Source organism: Schistosoma mansoni, chromosome 4 (assembly GCF_000237925.1).
Source record: "Schistosoma mansoni strain Puerto Rico chromosome 4, complete genome".
Lineage (NCBI taxonomy): Eukaryota > Metazoa > Platyhelminthes > Trematoda > Strigeidida > Schistosomatidae > Schistosoma > Schistosoma mansoni.
Genome location: NC_031498.1, coordinates 26,050,253 through 26,068,367, shown reverse-complemented (window position 1 = coordinate 26,068,367; position 18,115 = coordinate 26,050,253). Strand labels below are relative to the sequence as shown.

At 34.0% G+C, this 18,115-nt stretch overlaps 1 protein-coding gene across 1 annotated transcript in view; it reads left to right on the top strand.

The window, feature by feature from the left end:
• The window catches only part of Smp_136970 (putative structural maintenance of chromosome 3 (Chondroitin sulfate proteoglycan 6) (Chromosome segregation protein SmcD) (Bamacan) (Basement membrane-associated chondroitin proteoglycan) (Mad member-interacting protein 1)), a gene marked incomplete at its 5' end in the record, with an annotated part of 27,170 nt that extends 9,551 nt beyond the window's left edge, over positions 1-17,619 (top strand). Inside the window, 13 exons of the mRNA XM_018797328.1 lie at positions 878-1,089; positions 2,235-2,397; positions 3,255-3,313; positions 4,821-5,016; positions 5,733-5,801; positions 6,703-6,836; positions 9,250-9,371; positions 10,391-10,695; positions 11,439-11,641; positions 12,624-12,903; positions 14,257-14,478; positions 15,556-15,669; positions 17,457-17,619. Coding sequence (XP_018652381.1) covers positions 878-1,089; positions 2,235-2,397; positions 3,255-3,313; positions 4,821-5,016; positions 5,733-5,801; positions 6,703-6,836; positions 9,250-9,371; positions 10,391-10,695; positions 11,439-11,641; positions 12,624-12,903; positions 14,257-14,478; positions 15,556-15,669; positions 17,457-17,528 — 2,151 coding nt within the window. The 3' untranslated portion in view covers positions 17,529-17,619. The remainder of the gene's footprint in view (positions 1-877; positions 1,090-2,234; positions 2,398-3,254; positions 3,314-4,820; positions 5,017-5,732; positions 5,802-6,702; positions 6,837-9,249; positions 9,372-10,390; positions 10,696-11,438; positions 11,642-12,623; positions 12,904-14,256; positions 14,479-15,555; positions 15,670-17,456) is intronic.
• Between the last annotated feature and the right edge of the window lie 496 nt (positions 17,620-18,115).

The following is an 18,115-nucleotide window of genomic DNA, read 5'->3' as shown; positions in this document are numbered from 1 at the left end:
GCAATAAGGAAATCGAGCCATGATTTACCGTGTGAGATAACAGCAAATACAAAGCGCATAGTAAACATTAATTTAAATGGTAACCACCAATGTAACTAAAGTTTAGGTTTAGATAACGTGATCGTTTCGTAAAAAAAAAACATTATCTAGCGCTAAGTGACATCAAGTACGACGAAGTGTCTCATTAGGACATGGACTAAGATTGTTCGTGTACATGAAATACGTTTTTTCGGAATATGTTGACTTACGAGTCATAAATGTACATAGTTTCGACTAAAATTGGACGGCAGTGACAGAATGTATGACTACTCGAGTAAATGATCTCAGTACTCCAAATACACTCAACGTATTACATTGCAGCAGTTTTCATACCGTTAGCTTTTTAGTCTTATGAAGTAGTTAAAATAAGCCGAGATGATTAGTAATATGGAGGACTGTTCAGTTAGATTAGTCCTTCTTTATGCGCCGTTAAATTCTGTATGAAGTATCAGAGCTCACACTTGACTCTAATACTTCGCATTTTATTGTTGTTGGTCAGCTATGAAGTTATATCATAATACTGATAACAGCTAGCCAGTCAGCCAATCAGAAACAACTTAGGATCTAATGCATATGTGCATCGGTCTAAGTTACCACACCACATTAGCACAGGGAGAGTGCTAAATCTTTATATTTGGGGTTCAGTATAGGGCTAAAATTCTTTCAAAACTAGGAATGGTTGAACTACTCTGATAAGATTTCAACTATCACACCGCTTTGTACACTTTGCTCTAGGGAACAGAATGAGTTTCATTAGGCGGTAAACGACTAGTATATTATGATTAATTTTTATTTTCTGCAACATTATCATGATTATGATTTTATTATTACTATCAAGCATGGTCGATTACTGGAAATGTGTCAACCATCACATCGCCGTTATCAAGTGGCAATTACAAAAGTCCTTGGCAAATATATGGATGCTATAGTTTGTGATAGTGAAAAAACAGCTAAAGAATGTATTCAGTATATGAAAGATCAACGTATTGAACCGGAGACATTTTTACCTCTTGACTTTTTGGATGTTAAGCCAATTGATGAGAAATTACGGTAAAAAATATTCAGTGATTACAATTATGATCATTTTTACACCTGTAAAATGAATAAACACCAGAAGCATATAATTCGTTATTAATTGATTCATTTACAGTTGGTGATCACTGAGTAGTAGTGACCGATACCATGTGTCCAGTTTTGTAGTTCTGATAGAAGTCTATCGATCAAGTAGCCATGTGGTCACTAGTGACTGGAGATCATATGCACTATATTGAGACCACCTTTCATTCCTTTCACTGGATGACTGTTTCATACCCGTTATGACTGAACCCTATTGATCACGGCTTCTTACTAGAACTCCAGGAATTATTTGCACAATATCGTGAATTAATTGAGATTAGACATTTACGCCATTGGATGCCTTCGGCTGTGGGACCTACTCCTGAATGCAGGGTCGTATTTGCGCATTTCTGGGGGGCCCCATACTAGAAGGGAACATCCTCAGTGCTACCTCTTTCTCAGTGGGGGTCTAGCTTAGATCAGTTCATGATTTAAATCATGATTTGTTCCCGGGACAAAATTATTGGTGAATTAGTAAACTTAACTCCTCGTTGCCCGTTTAATAATGTTAATAAATTTATTTCTGGTTTGCCTTAAAATTGAGAGTTGTGCCTTCTATCTACACCTTTGATTTCTATGTTTGTAGGGCTCAGAATAACTCCAGATTAAAAATACTCAAAGGGTTTGGTAATTCAGGCAAATATCATTTCATGAACTGCTTAGTGGTTTTACGCCTTTTGATGATTTTGAAACCCTAGCACTGTCGTTCTTATCCCCCCCTCAGATATTTTCAAAGTATTCTCTGAAAATGGAACTCATCATTCATCTCAGATAGTGAACCACTGTGATTCACGACAGTAACCTCAACGGGTGTAACTATCGATTACTGTTTCATATTGTTGATTCACAAGACTGAATAGCGTAGTATTTACTGGTTTTTATCACACTATAACGGTGTCATACTTTAACAATGTTATAACTAAAATTACTTCTTAATATCAGATACACTATTAGGATTATTCACATGTCGATGGATATAAATCTCGTTTGACTGACTTATTTCATTTATCCATATAATTTTACAAAATAACCATCTCTTTCTCATTTCACCATATTTTATTTTTTTCGCCTTTAAATAGTGAAATCAGTGATCCACCTAATGTTCATTTAGTAATTGATGTTATCCAATGTGATCCAATTATAGTAAAGAAAGCGTTAACATTTGCATGTGGCAATGCATTAGTATGTGAAACTGTCGAACATGCTCGTTATGTTGCTTATCATATGGGTGATAGAAAGAAGGTAAGCTATATTTCACGTTTGTTGACAATACGTATGTGTATTCCTTAAATTCATGTATCTTACAAGAAAATGTTATACATTTGATGTGGATAGGGAAGGGATACTAAACCGTATACAATTGTTACCTGGAAATGTACACAAGGTCTTCTAAAAGTCAGTATTTTCTGTTTAAATGAGAAGTTTAGTCTATAACTTTATCACTAAATATTATGGATTTGTACTTGAGGAAATTAAATATTCTTTTAGTTACGTATATGTTTAATACCAAGAAATGTTGATCAAGGACCTGTTATCATTTTCTCCCGATAACTAAGAGTACTAATGTTAATATTTCTCTGGACCTGTAAGGGTGTCCACTTTCGTTTTGTGGTAAATGGTTTTTAGTGTTTTTAGTAGTGGTTTCTAAAATTTTAAACCTGTTTAATGACTCTAGAAATCTGTAGAGTAACTGAGGTAAGCCAAATTTCTACAACTATGTTTTTCGACTCCTCACACACTTTTTTATGAGATGGTAACATTACTTGTGGCGCTGTAATTCATATGAAACATTTTACTACCACTATGCCCTGGTGCAGCCCACACTACGACTTGTTCGTATCTTCTTTATTAAATAGTATAATTCTCCGATAAAACTACCTGGCATGATTAAATCTTAAAAACGCAAATATTCTAACCAATGTAACTTAATTAAGACTGTTAAGATAATGTTCGCGGTTGAGTATACAAGAAACTAGGTGCTAATGTACTAATGTTTACAACAATAACACTGACATTATTTCAGGGATTCGAAATATAACTTTCAACCTTGACTTCATAATAATTGTTCCTTTTTTTAAATAAATTGTTTACTTCACTAGACTGTTTCGTTAGAAGGCACTCTGTTCCAACGTTCTGGTGTTATATCCGGTGGTGCAAGGTAAATATTTAATTATTTATCTGCAGTCTAAATATCTTTAGTTATATCATACCATAATCAGTTTAAAAAAAGACAGTTTTATTCTCATGTATTTTGAAATCCTTGTTTTTTTTCTGCACAACTCTGTGTTATTTGTCAATCAACACTTCTATGACATTCATATTCATCTCCTAATTTGGTACTTTCTGGACCACATTTATGATCGTTTGTATATATACCTCATTTTTCTCTAGGATGAAAATAGATCTCATCTAAAATCTGTCTTCTTTCCCTTCGCTGCGTTTGTAGTTTAAGGTAGCGATAGTTTGACGAATTCGTCTTTCACATTCAAGTCCAACTCTATTATCGATCCTGTTAGTAATATTCTGAAGACCGTATTACCTTAGTTTAGAAATTGAAATACTTTATTTAGCATGGCGAAATTTCTTCATCGACCTACTGTGTAAAATATAAATCCTTTTCTTATTGAACGTGATGTTACGCATTAGTTGAAGTGTCGGATCGTGTCTCATCAGGTTTTTAATTGTTGTTCTAGGCTTATGGCAATCATAAATTTACCTCAGAATCTCTATTCACGTAAATGCTGAATTCAATATTTTCCCAAGCTTAGTCGTTTTCAGAACATGACAAGATGGATAAGATAATGAAGAATTAACTTGACTACTGCAACGTCACAAAGTCAGGATTCTGATAGTCTTAATCTCGAGATACTTATCCCCCTAACATTTTATGATTAATATCAAGTCTTCGTCTGATTCCAAACATTTTTCCAGCCAGCTCTTATGTAAAATGTTCAACGATCTCAGTAGATAAATTTTCACATCCTCGTCTCCAGTTCTACTTAAAACGACATAATCTCAACATTCTTTACCATACGCACGATCAATGCCTCGAAAACATTTCTGATCAACCATTCAAAAATGTACATATACCTAGTGAATTGATAAATTCCACTTGGAAACTTGTAATTAAACTAAAATGGTAGAATAGTGATTCAGTAACTTATACAATTCACCTTAACATGCTGTTCACCAACTTTTTGGTTTAAATAGTATTATATACTCATGTAAAGTAGAGATATATCCTGTCAGTTTGATGACAATCTCCTGTGACCCCCAGCTTCTAAGTCCAAAGTTATCAATTTTCCTTATATAATCTTTAAAATTCCAAGGATCTCAAACCAATCATTCAACGTCTTTCTCTAGTGGTTGCAAAAGTAAAGCAATAATAACCATGTGCAAACGATATATCTCTATAATATTATTCACAGTTACAACTTTCAAATGGCTTATCGATACCTTTCTGAAGAATTGTCTAGCTGATAAATTACCCCTATATGTATAATTGGTCGTAGTTCAACAATTCGTTCGATATCATTAATTTATTTGAGATGTGCTGTTATATGTTTTGTCTCCATTTCTGTTAGATATAATATAAAAACCAATGATTAACATTTTTAACCTGATTGTCATGTCCTTTTGTTTCTGTTTCTTTTTTTTAAAAAAAGTGATTTAAAAGCTCGCGCTCGCCGTTGGGATGAGAAACAGATAAGTTCACTTATGTCTAAACGAGATGCTTTACAAAATGAACTGAAAGAACAATTGAAACGTAAACGTAAAGAAGCTGAATTGCGAACTATTCAGTCACAAATCAAAGGTCTAGATACTAGACTAAAGTATACATTAAAAGATAAAGATAGCACGGTTAGTTGGTATATTTTATGAAAACAGAATAAATATTTCAATAATTAAGGATATTCGTACTTATTTCTTTAAAAGAATCTTTGTAATAATTGATTACTGAAATGTTTGTCAACTTGTAATGTAACTCAGTTGATTAATTGACTCAACAGATTGTTGATTGCCATTATCATATCATCTTTATAGTACTCATAATTGTTCATTTCAATACCTATCATTCGATATTTATGGTAATCCAAGTTCAAATCTATGTATACTTAGCTATAAATCACATTTAATTTGTAACTGAATTTGATAGCAAAAATTGACTCCTAATAAAAGAATTGAATCACATGCTCCTAGGTAAACTTATCTTCAGTTCCAACCAAATAGACTGACGATGCATCTGCTAAAAAATATCTCGATTTGGCGTTTTACACAAACGATCTAAGGATTATTAGAAACTAGTTGATCAATGCTTCTTACATTCAAGTGTAAACTAGTAAAGTGAACGAACTGACATTGTATGTTTGAATTTAGCAATTAGGAATATCCTTGCTTTTTGATTGGGTTTGGTTTTCTGAGCTGGATAGTTTAGTCGTGGAGCTTTCATCGTACTTCTGAACGACATCATCAGCACAAACTTCGGGTATATCCTTACTTGTAAAAAAAATAATATTTTTGATCAATATATTATATGTATTGTGTTAGATATATATACAGGGTTTCTTTTTTTTCAGGAAGAGAAACTTCTTAGTACAAACGAAGAGGAAATGAATCAAATTGCTCGTGAATTAGAAGAAGTTGAAGTATGAGAAATATATTTTTGTTCATTCTCTATGAAAATAATTTTAAACATATCCAATCTAGTAATAATGTTAAGGATAAACTAGTCTCCTTAAATCTGTCAGTTTAACTTACATCTTGTTAATAGTATGTTTTACAGACTTAAATTTACGCGATGACTTCGTGATTTAAGGCATTTGATTTTTAGCCACTTAGTTCCAGGTTCTAACCCTACGCAAACTACTTTGGTTTGGGTAACAGTGTAGTATCATTAACCTTCACACTGAGAGTGGCTGATATTCAAGTATCTGGTGGTCAAATTAACTCATAATATATATATGTTACCCTCGTCAAATTTACTCACCAGTTCATGCATTTTTCTCGATAAAACATTGCGATTCATCGAAAGGATCAATATGTTTTGATATTTTGGTTTTTTTTGTTAATTTGATCCGTCCACAGTCATTATTAAATCTATTATACCAGTTTCTTTGTACAAGTTTTCGCTAAGTATGTTTGCCAGAAAATGATAAAGACTAATTGTTACGATTATTAGACTAGTGAAATGATCATTTGTTTAGTCAAACTAATGGTTTTCTAGTGAATTATTCGTTGATTCTAAGTAAACTGATCATATATTGACGTTTGATGATGACAAGAAGATTATTTCTGATTAAATTTTAGTGGTATGTGATGACCTAGTGGTTACGACATCTGACATCCACACTGCATTAGATTACATTAGTTTGAGGCCTACTCAACCAACTTCGATTTGTTAAATCTGGAAGCAGACAAATAAATGATTTGATTATTTGACCAAGAGAACAGTCTTGTTTTCCTACAACTTTAATTATGTTCTGTATATCACTTAATGTGTTCTCAGCATCCCCAACTGTTTTTTTCTTAATGTTTTGTTTACCTCAGGAAAGTTTAGGTCGTTGCCAGACAAAAATGCAGGAATTGCAAATATCAGTTAATGCCGAGAAAGCTAAAATGGATACTGTGGAGGATACTGTATTCCATGATTTCTGCGTACAGATCGGTGTAGAAAACATTAGGTAGTTAGAAAATGTCGAATATATATTCATTGGTAGTAAAATGTTTTTAAGATAAATAACTTTTTTAAGTGCTATTTTAGCGGTTTACAATGTGTTTATTCATCTCCGTGTCATACTTAAAAAAGAATTATTTTAAGTTTGATAAGTTGAATAAACAAGTCATTTGTTTATAATGTTTGCTGTTTATTTGACAATAAAAATAGGAACAACCCAATTTATTAGAGGTGGTTACAATTGCCCTCAAATGCCCTGGTACGACCGAGAGTGGGAAGAGTCAGCTCTCTATCTCTCGAAATGCTCTCATATGGCCACATTCATACAACCACTGCAAGGGAAGTCCCACTCATTGCCTTCTCGTGTCTGGGGTGTTGTTTACGAAATTGAGAGGACGAAAAGCGAATGTCCGCCGCCTTAACCAGGTTGGCGGATACGTAGGGTTCACTTAGGGGAGTTGAAAACTCTGATCCAAAACCGATGGTGCACATGGGCTCCAAGTGCAGTATGAACCAATTATTGGTCACCGGCTACTATGGGACTACATCTCCTTAAGATGCTCCACTGCCTTGTGGATCAGACCTTTAGGTCAAAGGCTCCGGATGTGGCCCCCTAAGAAAACCACGTGTTTGTGTGGCGCATATGTATTTGGTGCCCCCTTGTGCCTATATTTATGTGTTCGAATGAATAAATAAAACGGATCAGTTTGAGTTATCTCTTAAACCCTAAAATTCGTTAGCTAAAGTACCAACAAAAATATGTTGGTAAATATCCCACCAAATGTTGTATCTAATGTCATATTTTTGCGATCAATCAGTGATAAACTCTAGACATAATTTTCAAGCTTCTTGACGTGTGTTGGTAAGACATATTCCCCACGTCGAACAAATTCAAGCTACTATCTCTTCAGTTTTGACTGACACCTGTCAGGAATTGATCATATACAGCAATGCTGGGTTTAGACACAGTGTGCTCTGTACAGATGATGAATAAGTTGATGATGTAGGAATTCTTCATCGATTGAAGTGATTAAAATATGTATTACGTATTTTTAATCACTACTTACTCCAACAAATGCTACTTGCTATAGGAGAAAGCTGGATGATAGCTAAAAGTACCCAAACCAAGATATGATATCAGTCCATAAATTCATTAACTATTGGCTAAGCTATGCTAGTAGGTGCAAGCTACGTATTTGGAGTTCGCTTGATTACTGCTTGACGTTGAGCGACATGTCTCAAAATGGCATAGATGCATTCATTCCTTGTTTTTACTCCACCAACTTATTCTGTATTCCTAAATCGTATTTCTCTGTCTAATCTTTTTTACTATTACCGCTAGTAATGTTACTACTTCTACTTCATTGACACTTGTCTTGAAGATTTTATCTTATTATGCTCATTTGATGTAGCAACATTGAACGAACATGAATTAGATCAGGTTATCTCAAATCACCACAATGAAAGTTAAATCGATTAGAAACAAAGAAGACTAAATAATCCCAGCTTCAGTGTAAATCTAAGCATGAGACATGTTGTAGTTCAAAAGTAAGAAATAACAAAGAACTATGAAAATCAGTGGATAACACCTAACTCAAGATTTACATAAACTTTAAAAATGAATGTATCTGCACCACGGATCAATCGTTGAGCCATGTAACCCAACCACTGTTGTACTAAAATCTTTTGTACTGTTTATCGTGTGTTGAAACGAAAACAATTCAGTTACCAAGCTGTGGCATGATATTAGGATGTATTTTGGTTGCAGGTGGCAAATCGTGATAATTATGATCGAACATAAAACTTGGGCTCAGAAATCCTCTCCAATCGACTTCAAATAAATTAAACCAAACTAAATCCCATCTCGATATCTTATCACCTAGCTTAGTAATTACTTACCACTAAATCAATAAACGATGATAAGCATTCCAGTTCTTATCATTAAGCCCAAATATACACAACATAAAGTCACTGATAAACTATTTCAAAGTTCGAAAAGTGCCTAGCTCACTCCGTAGTGATTCTTCTTTGCGGTGTTATGAGAGACTTGGCTTAGTAGGTAAGGCCTTTGACCTTTATCTATTAAGTCTCAAGTTCTAGACCCTCTCCACCTACCTCATTTTGAACGACCGGGCAGCATCATTAGGCTTCACACCTAGAATGTGGCTCATACCCAGGTACGTGGTGAGTTGATTTTAATTTATTTTATGAAACACTATCATGGAAGGTAGATATTGTAAGTACTTTATCGTTAATTTCATAGCTAAATATATTACTTGCATGTAATGAAATTAACAAACAGTTTTCTTCAAGGTTACCGTAGATCTGTTATTGGTTTTATTATGTCAGTTGATGAGATAATTATACTGTATAAAGTCTTTTCTACTCATGTTTCTTTTTTTTCTTTTGAATTTACTTAGGCAATATGAGGATCGAGAGTTGAGAGTCGCTCGTGAACGTGATCGTAAACGGCTTGAGTTTACAAATCAACTTCAAAGAATAAATAATCAACTGGAATATGAGCGATCACGAGATACTGAAGGTTTGTTTTATCCTATTACTTATTTTGGTGATCTGTTATTGTTTTGTTTGGTTCGGATTGTTTCAATATGTATTTAATATATGTTTTCTTCTAAAATAACGTTGACAAATGGATTGGCTTTTGTCTACTTGTGTCGTAGGCGAGATGTCGGCCGAGTTTACTGCGAAGCAGTTCGCTCCGCTCTACCTTATGGATGTGAAACATGACCAAGAATACAGGATATTCGTAGGTTTCTGGTACTCGATCATACGAGCCTTTGGAGCATTGCTCGTGTATTTTGGGACTACAGAGTAAATAATATATGGGTTAGAAATAGGGTACTAGGCGATGATGACAAATCGATAGATGAGATAGCAAATTTTCACTTACTAATGTGGTTGGGATTTTTTTCGTATGCTCGTCAACCGTCTACCTCGACGAGCGACGTTTCCTCGTGTAAGAGCTAGGGGAAGCCAAACCAAAACATGGCATCAAACTATTTAAGCATTGACAATCGGACTTTAGCATGTCAATGGGTATAGACTACCCTGATTGGGGTCGGCATGATTATCGTAACCAGTGGTTAGAGACTTTGGATGACATGTTTCAAAATCGTTTGTAGTGGCGCAGGTGCATCCGTTCTCTGTCTCTTCCCAAATTCTAAATTCCTCATAACTTTTGTTTTTATTTCGCTAACATATATTTTCTTTTAGAATTATATCTTCAATGAGTAATCTTTCATATTACCATTGATACTGTTACTATCTCTAATATTCTGGGATTCGACCTGACAATTTGTTCTCTTTGTGCTAATGGCGTATGGCGAATCGAACGGATGTGCATACATACCAGATTCTGTGTTGTGACTGATTGAATTACTGGGGTCATTGATAGTGGCGAACTAGATGAAACAAGAGTTCGCTGCTCTCTTATTTTATAAGGTACACCTATTGTCAAAAGTTATTTTAGCGTGGAATTAATCTTCACATTTAAATAACTAAACCTGTTATTGTTTATCACGTTATCATATTTCTGTGTAGCAAATGTTAAACGTTGGGAAGAGACAGTTTCTGTTGAACGAGCTGAAATGGATAAATGTAAAAAACAGGAGAAAAAGATTAAGGAAGAAATGGAACAAGAAGAGAAAAAAAAGACAGAGGTTGAATCACGTGTCGGTGAATTGAAATATCGTGCAGAAATGCTCGACGGAGAATTAGGTGAAATTCGTAGACGTTTAGTGAATAAACAACGTGATATTCAAAAATTACAGAAGGATTTGAATCAAGCCGAAGCGAAATTAGAATCTAGACGAGCTGAACGTCATTCACTTTTACAGGCTGCTAAAGTAAGTGAATAAATCGTTACTGAATGTATTGATATGTGTTGATATTTGTCTATCATTTTAGACGGTCTGAGGTAGTTGGTAGAAAGCCTCATTTGATCTAAGTTTCATGCTATTATGATGTGTACTACTTTACTGACGGATATAAGTAGTATGTATCAGGAATTGAAAGTAGAATTCTTACGGACAGAAGAGGAAAGAAAACAGGAAACAACCAAAACAACAACAGGAATGAAAGAGCGTTGGAGTTTGTAAGGGACAACTCAAGGAAGATGGGCAAATAGCGTATTTGATGTATTGTTTTCATAGTTTACTAGTAGAGTATGTGATTTTGCATAATAAAATAAACTGGTTTACTACACAAGACTTCGTTCGCTATACAAGTTGACACTTGCCTGCTGGTCGCACCTGTAGTTTTAAAAGAACTGACACCTCCGGTATACTTTGAACATACGTCACCATGCTTCACAGCGTTAATCGCCATCACAAAGTCATTCAAATTGTAGCTAGCTGAAATGTTTATAATTGACTAATCACTGAGTAGCGAACAATGTTATGGTTCTCTAGTGCTTTAGTCCTAACCGAATTCTATCGACCGTGTTGCAATGTAACCACTAGTCTAAATGTAATTATTCGTCTATAAAGGACGTATCGTCTGTCTTGTTGTCATGTACACAAAATTTGTTTTTTATTTTCATGAATATATTAAGGATTATCTGAATAATTCCTTTGTGTTTTAATTTTAGATGGAGGATTTAGAATTGCCATTGAAACAAGGTTGTGACCCAATTCCTGAATTGAATAGTCAGTTAGCAGATAGTGAAAATATGGATCCCAGTACAGAGGAAATGGCTCATATTTATGAATTGGAAGCTCGTTTACCGATTGATTTCAAATACCTTGATAAACCTTTACGACAAATGACCGATGAGAAAGAAGTCAATAGAAAGTAGGTTATCCATACTGATTACGGTTTCAAATACTGAGATTGTCTTTCTTTTCTTGTATCTACGTCGATCATTTTATAGAGGTTCATTTTTGATTTTTGGGAGTAAACTACGTATAGTAATAGATTCTGGTGGTCCCTCCAGCAGTATTGAGAAATTCTGTTCAGCATAGCAAAACACTACGCCTCGATTGCGTAACTTCCACCTAAAAATATTCAACACTATTTCAGATTAAAAATTCACTGCTTCTCATCATTTTGTTTTTGATACAGTAGGATTTTTGAAAATAGCAAATAATAAAGCTGTATTACTATATTAGAATAAACAGAACTGACTATCACGTCAAGATAGAGGCCAAAGTTTAGTATATTCAATAAGGAAATACAATTATACACTACCGTTGTATTTAATCTTGGTCATTCACTCACCAATAACAAAATCCCGTTTACGACATTTTGGCATGGTGTGCACGGTCTCAATTGATCGGAATGCGATTGGCCTTACAAAGTTGATTCTGTTTCAGATCTGTCTTGTTTTCTGGCTCGTGTCAGCAGTTCTGTTTCATAGTCATCTGTCATTGGAACAGGTCGTAACGTTGCATTACATTTATCGATCAACATCTTACTGATTTATTTTGACAATTTAAAACTCGTTCGCTTATAAAGGTCCTAATTCTTAACACATGTCATACTCGTTTTTCTCACGATACTTAATTCCTCGTATAAATACCTTTTTATACAAGCAAGCACCAATATTCATTGGTTTTCATAACAACCTCAAATGGTACTGAAACGCCTTAATGTATTTTTTTAACAGTTGACTAAATTAGTTTGATATCCATCCCAATGTATTTCGTCCTCATCCAATATACTGACGATAAGCTCGATCATCTGTTTGTTACAGATAAAAGTCAAACTAATTTACTCATCTTTTAAATTTCAAAAAGCATCTTGTTGCCAAATATTTTATTTTATTCTTTTAAAGAGCTGAAGAAATGCAAAATCAAGTTGATTCAATGTTAAATAGTTTGGCTCGTATACAAGCTCCAAATTTACGAGCAGGTGATAAATTAGGCAGTGTTGAAGAACGCCTACGATCAACTGAAGCTGAATTTGAAGATACACGACGTAGAGCTAAACGGGCTAAAGCTAGATTTGAACGTGTTCGTCGGTTACGATATAATGCATTTATGAATTGTTTCAATTCCATCGCTGATAATATTGATCCGATTTATAAAAGTTTATCAAGAAATCCTGGTGCTCAAGTAGGTTTTGGATAGTTTGTTTATTTGTTATAATATGCTAAAAAAACTGAGACTGTTAATGTATTGAGTGGGACATTTCTGTTTTAAACTTATCATGATTGTTGGTTCAGTCACAAAGAAAATCAAAGTAGATTTTACATTTAGATTTTTATAATTTTTGTCTCGCTCTATCCATTCATCTGTACGAAAATGAAAACAGTCAAATTTTGATGGATTGTTTTGTCTTGTTTCACTTATCATAAAGTAACAGACTGATTGTCTGTCTTCAAATAATTGCACTGGACAGCCGTTTGATAGAAGCTAGACATCAGCACCGTTGAATACCGGCTCAGTGGTCTAGAGGTTAAGCGTTCGCGCACGAGAACGAAGGTTTTAGGTTCCAGTCCTACGCGGGGTGATTGTGGATGCACACTGCTGAGGTTTCCCATACCATGACGAAACGATCACCCAGGTTTTCAATAGTGGTCTAGCTTAGATCGACTCGTGAATTCAACTGTGAAAATACTACTATCTCCACAAATTTCCATAGTGATAAGTAATATATCAAACAAATAACATTTATGAAAATTATCAAAAAAAATTTAGAGCAAATAAGAAGTAGCTACATCGAGAAGTTACTTACACTTACTATATGTATGTTGAATGTCGAAAATAGTTGATAAACGTCTAATCACGAAATAATACCTTCAAATATAACATTTACATGTTAACTGAATCAGTTTTATGTTGTTCAGATGTTGTAGCATCAACTGCAAATATGTACAATATAGGTATGTTAGTGACTACCTAGTAAGTTGAATAACAATGAAATTGGTAAATAAGGAGTGAAAATTGAAGCATATTCTGTGATAACGGGATATAGATTGAATTAAAGCGTATTCCATGCAGGACTGTGTTTGGGGCACTTTGATTAGCTATTTCTTAGCCAATCACCGCTAAGGGATACGTGGAAAGGGTTGTACAATATTTTTGTGTAAAAATTATAAATATACTAACGTTTTTTCTTTTTATGATTCCTACTTCCATTCAACTTTGTTTATGTAGGATATAACTACGTTCCTGTTCAACTATATTCTGATTTAGGGACTTGTCTAGTGAAGTAGTGCCCAAGATTACAAAGCAACAAGAGTAGTTGGGTCGTAATAAGGGAACTCATAACAGTCTGTTTTTCAAAGCAGCAAGAAATGGACCGTTCAATTTAAACAAATTGTTTGACAAAACAGTGATGAGAAACGGACTAATTAGATAAAATTTATTTATAAATTAGATTCTTACTTAATCACTCTCTACAGTGTGAATTTTCTAACATATCGTTTTTCTTCTTTTTCTCATTTAATACTATACTACGCTTAGGCTAGTTTATTGCCAACTAACGCAGAAGAACCATATTTAGAAGAGATACAATTTCAATGTGTTGCACCTGGTAAACGTTTTCAACAAATGGATAGTTTATCCGGTGGTGAGAAAACAATAGCTGCATTAGCTCTACTATTCGCGATGCATCGATATAATCCATCACCATTCTTTGTACTAGATGAAATTGACGCTGCATTAGATAATACAAATATTGGTAAAGTAAGCACAATCGAGATAAAAAAGAGAATTGGTGTATTTCATTTTCGTTTTTTTATTATACCGAGGAAGAGAGCTCAGGTTGTCTTGTTTTTCGTTCTTGTTATTGCATACCAACTTCTTTCTCTTAAAGGATAACCTCAGTGATATTTCTCTACTTCAGACGTCTTTAATGATCTTTACTACCATCTGATCGACTGTCATGTACTCCGCAATCATTGTATGCATTATTTTATAAACAAAGTTGTTCCATATGAATTTTTAACTTCGGGACGGAATTTAAAGTTATACTGAAAGTTCCGTCTTCCCTATCTCATATTAGAGTGTAGATCGCTAAGTAGTTGAGGTGGAGTTCGAATTTATAATTTATTAGCTGAAGTTCAAATACAGTAACTATTGAGTCACTGTTTCACAGTTTCTATCCAGTCATACAACATGCGACACAAAATGTAGATTTAGCGTGTCCAGCCTCCAACTACTTACAGTGAAATAAAGTATTTTCATTTTAAATGTAATAGTTTATCAAATAATTGTGATACCGTTATTTTTGGTTTTAAACAATTGTTGGAAATCTGTGAAATAAGTAAAAGTTTACTATTCTACTATCATCGTTATAGTTCTCATGAATCTGGATGCACTGGAAGGCCGTTTTGTCCTAGTATGGAACTCCTCAGCAGTGCGTACACATGATCCCGCTCACGGGATTCGAACCCAGGAATAATATATTTGTAAAATCTCAGCGAATGAATTTAAAGTAAATCCAACGTTTCACCTGGCTATCTGGTCCAAGCTTCTTCAAGGAAATATAATCAAACATCAAAATTATTGAATATAAATAGGTACATGCTTCTTCAGTTCATTGTACACTGAATAGGTCTTACATCAATTCGGTGCCCAAATATTGTGAAACTATTCGCTCTAATTTAGACGAAAGTTCTTATATTAGTATTCCAATAGACAGAGTTTTAATAAAATAGTAGTTTACAATATGAATGAATTCGTTTAGTTTTTGCCATGATTTTTTCTCTGTCAGATGCATACTCCCATTTATTCTATTTATCTGTTTATAATTGCTATTAGGTTGCCAGTTTTATACGTGAATATGCTTCAGCACGTGCACAGATTATTGTTATTTCATTGAAAGAAGAATTCTACAGTCGTGCTGATAGTTTAATTGGTATTTATCCAGATATTGTAAGTATTATTATTGTTCAGTGTTGAATTGATTGAATTTATTATTTTTATTTTATTTAAACACATAAATGTTGATACAAAAGGGCACCAGATATATATGCGCCACACATCTCATTTGATTTGTGTGAGGGCTGTAATACTGCCCAGGTGCCCAAACTGAAGCAGGTGGTTTTCTTAAGGGGCTACACCCCGAGCCTTCCACCTAAAGGTCTGATTCACAATGCAGGAGATGCAAGGAGATTCCGTCCCAAGATAGCCGGTGACCAATAATTGGTTCATAGACCTTTTGTTCCCTCAGGGTACTGGAGCCCATGTGCACCATTGGTTTGTAATCAGGGTTTTCCAACTCCCCTAGGTGGTGTTTCCGTGTCCACCAACCCGGTTAAAGCGCCGGACATTCGCTTTTCGTCCTCTCAATTTCGTAAACAATTAGAAAGAAAAGAGAAAAAGAACCTAATTTTTCAATGTTCAATTTGTGATTGATTATTTCTTTTGACAAACTGGTATATTTTATCGTATATTTGTTACTTAAGCACGTTGATTACCTAAATATCTCGAGACTAACGAACGTGAAGTGATAATAATTAGAACTTGAAAATAATGGATTAAGTACATTTTTTTCAGAATTAAAAAAGTTTCAAATGTCATTAAAGACTGTTTTTAGAAAGTTGAAGGTAACTCATCCTAAAACTGAGTAAACGTGATATAAAAAGTTTGGTTAATGTCAATGACTCATATTCACATAGTTAAATATTTTGGTTGTAGTGTGTTCTGTGGGCTGGTTGACTCAATTACTTTCATACCTGGTTTTAAAAATCACTTATCGACACTGACTTAACATGGAATTACCTATTCATTACAACAGAAATGAGGTCGAGCGGATGGAGTCTATAAAATGTAGCATATTTGCTCAAATCTGAGTAAACCAGTAAGCTGGTAGACGGGATATTCAATATAACACTTTTTTAATACTTTCATCACATTTTAAAGATCGATAGCTGAACCAGTCAAAGTGCTTGATTTCCAACCCGTAGGCTTTTCATGTATATGAGGTGCTAATCGGTAGGGGATAATTATCTATCCCTTATTATTTGAAACTACCAATCAAATTCTACTTCTTATGTGTGCGTGTGTCACTGTGATACTATTCTATAAATGTGTTTTCGTTTAATGTAACTTTTTTTTGTTTGCTGTACTGTGTTATATTTGTTACACTTTTCAAACAGATAAAGCTTGAAGCAGTCAATTTTACTTTTCACCTGTAACTTTGTGATTATTATATCAGTAGTACGTACAGAAGCATAACATATTAATCAGTCACTGATTTGTTAAGTACTACCGTTTCATCAAAGGTATGATGTTGATCTTTGTATTCTGCGATGTGTCTCACTAGTCATTATTATGCTTCTAACGCTTGACTTACAAAGGGAGAAAATTATGGCCATGTCAAAATATGTCTCATTGCATTGTTTGAGGCTCGTGTATGCTTATAGGTTCATAGATCAACAGGAATTTATTGGCTTTGAACTGGGCTTAATGAGTAATTCACTATAATAAGAACAACTCTCCTCATACTTGCCTTGTTATTGACTTTTGACTTGATAAATAGGGTTGCCTATCCTGCAGCTTTACTCGGCATATCATTCGATCAACTTCGCATTGTGACAACCAGATCATTCAAAATAACTACAGTACTATATTAGTAGTGGATTATTGATTTTTTTTTTCATATCAAAATGTTACCATCTCATCATGCATTTCTGTTTGTTATTTGTTTATATTTACAGGAAAATAATTGTCTTGTCAGCCGTGTTTTAAGTTTTGATCTATCAAAATATATTGATACCGGTGAACAGTAACCAGTCAATACTGGCGGGGGGGGGAGGGAACGAATATATACTCAAATAGTTTTTGCATTTCTTTTTTTTATACCATAATTAATTTATTTTATCTATTCTAGGTTTCATTCCACTATCATAAGGATACATATATTCTATTCTATTTCACTGTAATTTTTTTTATATTTTATTATTTATAATTGGGCAATCATACTTACATTTGCTCGGTAAATACAGCAATAGATATTCTTCTTTTCTTGTTGTTGTTATACATAGGATTATGATGATAATTCTACTCCATCAGTCAACTAATCGTACACTACTGATATACTTTATTACATCTTTAACCAACCATTCAAATCTTGTGTTCATCCTGTATTTACGTGTGTGTGTGTGTGTGTCTATAATCTACTCTGTACAATTGTTATTGTATTTTTTAAATAATATATTTTTTGATAAAACATGTTTTTAGTGTAGATATTTTCATTTTGCAACCAATGTTTGTGTACGTTGTTGCCTGCTGTGATGGGATGTTTGATGTGGACCTATTAAGAAACCAAGGTTTTTGATCAGTTACTATGGTTCAGTTTGAGATATCGGTCCAATGT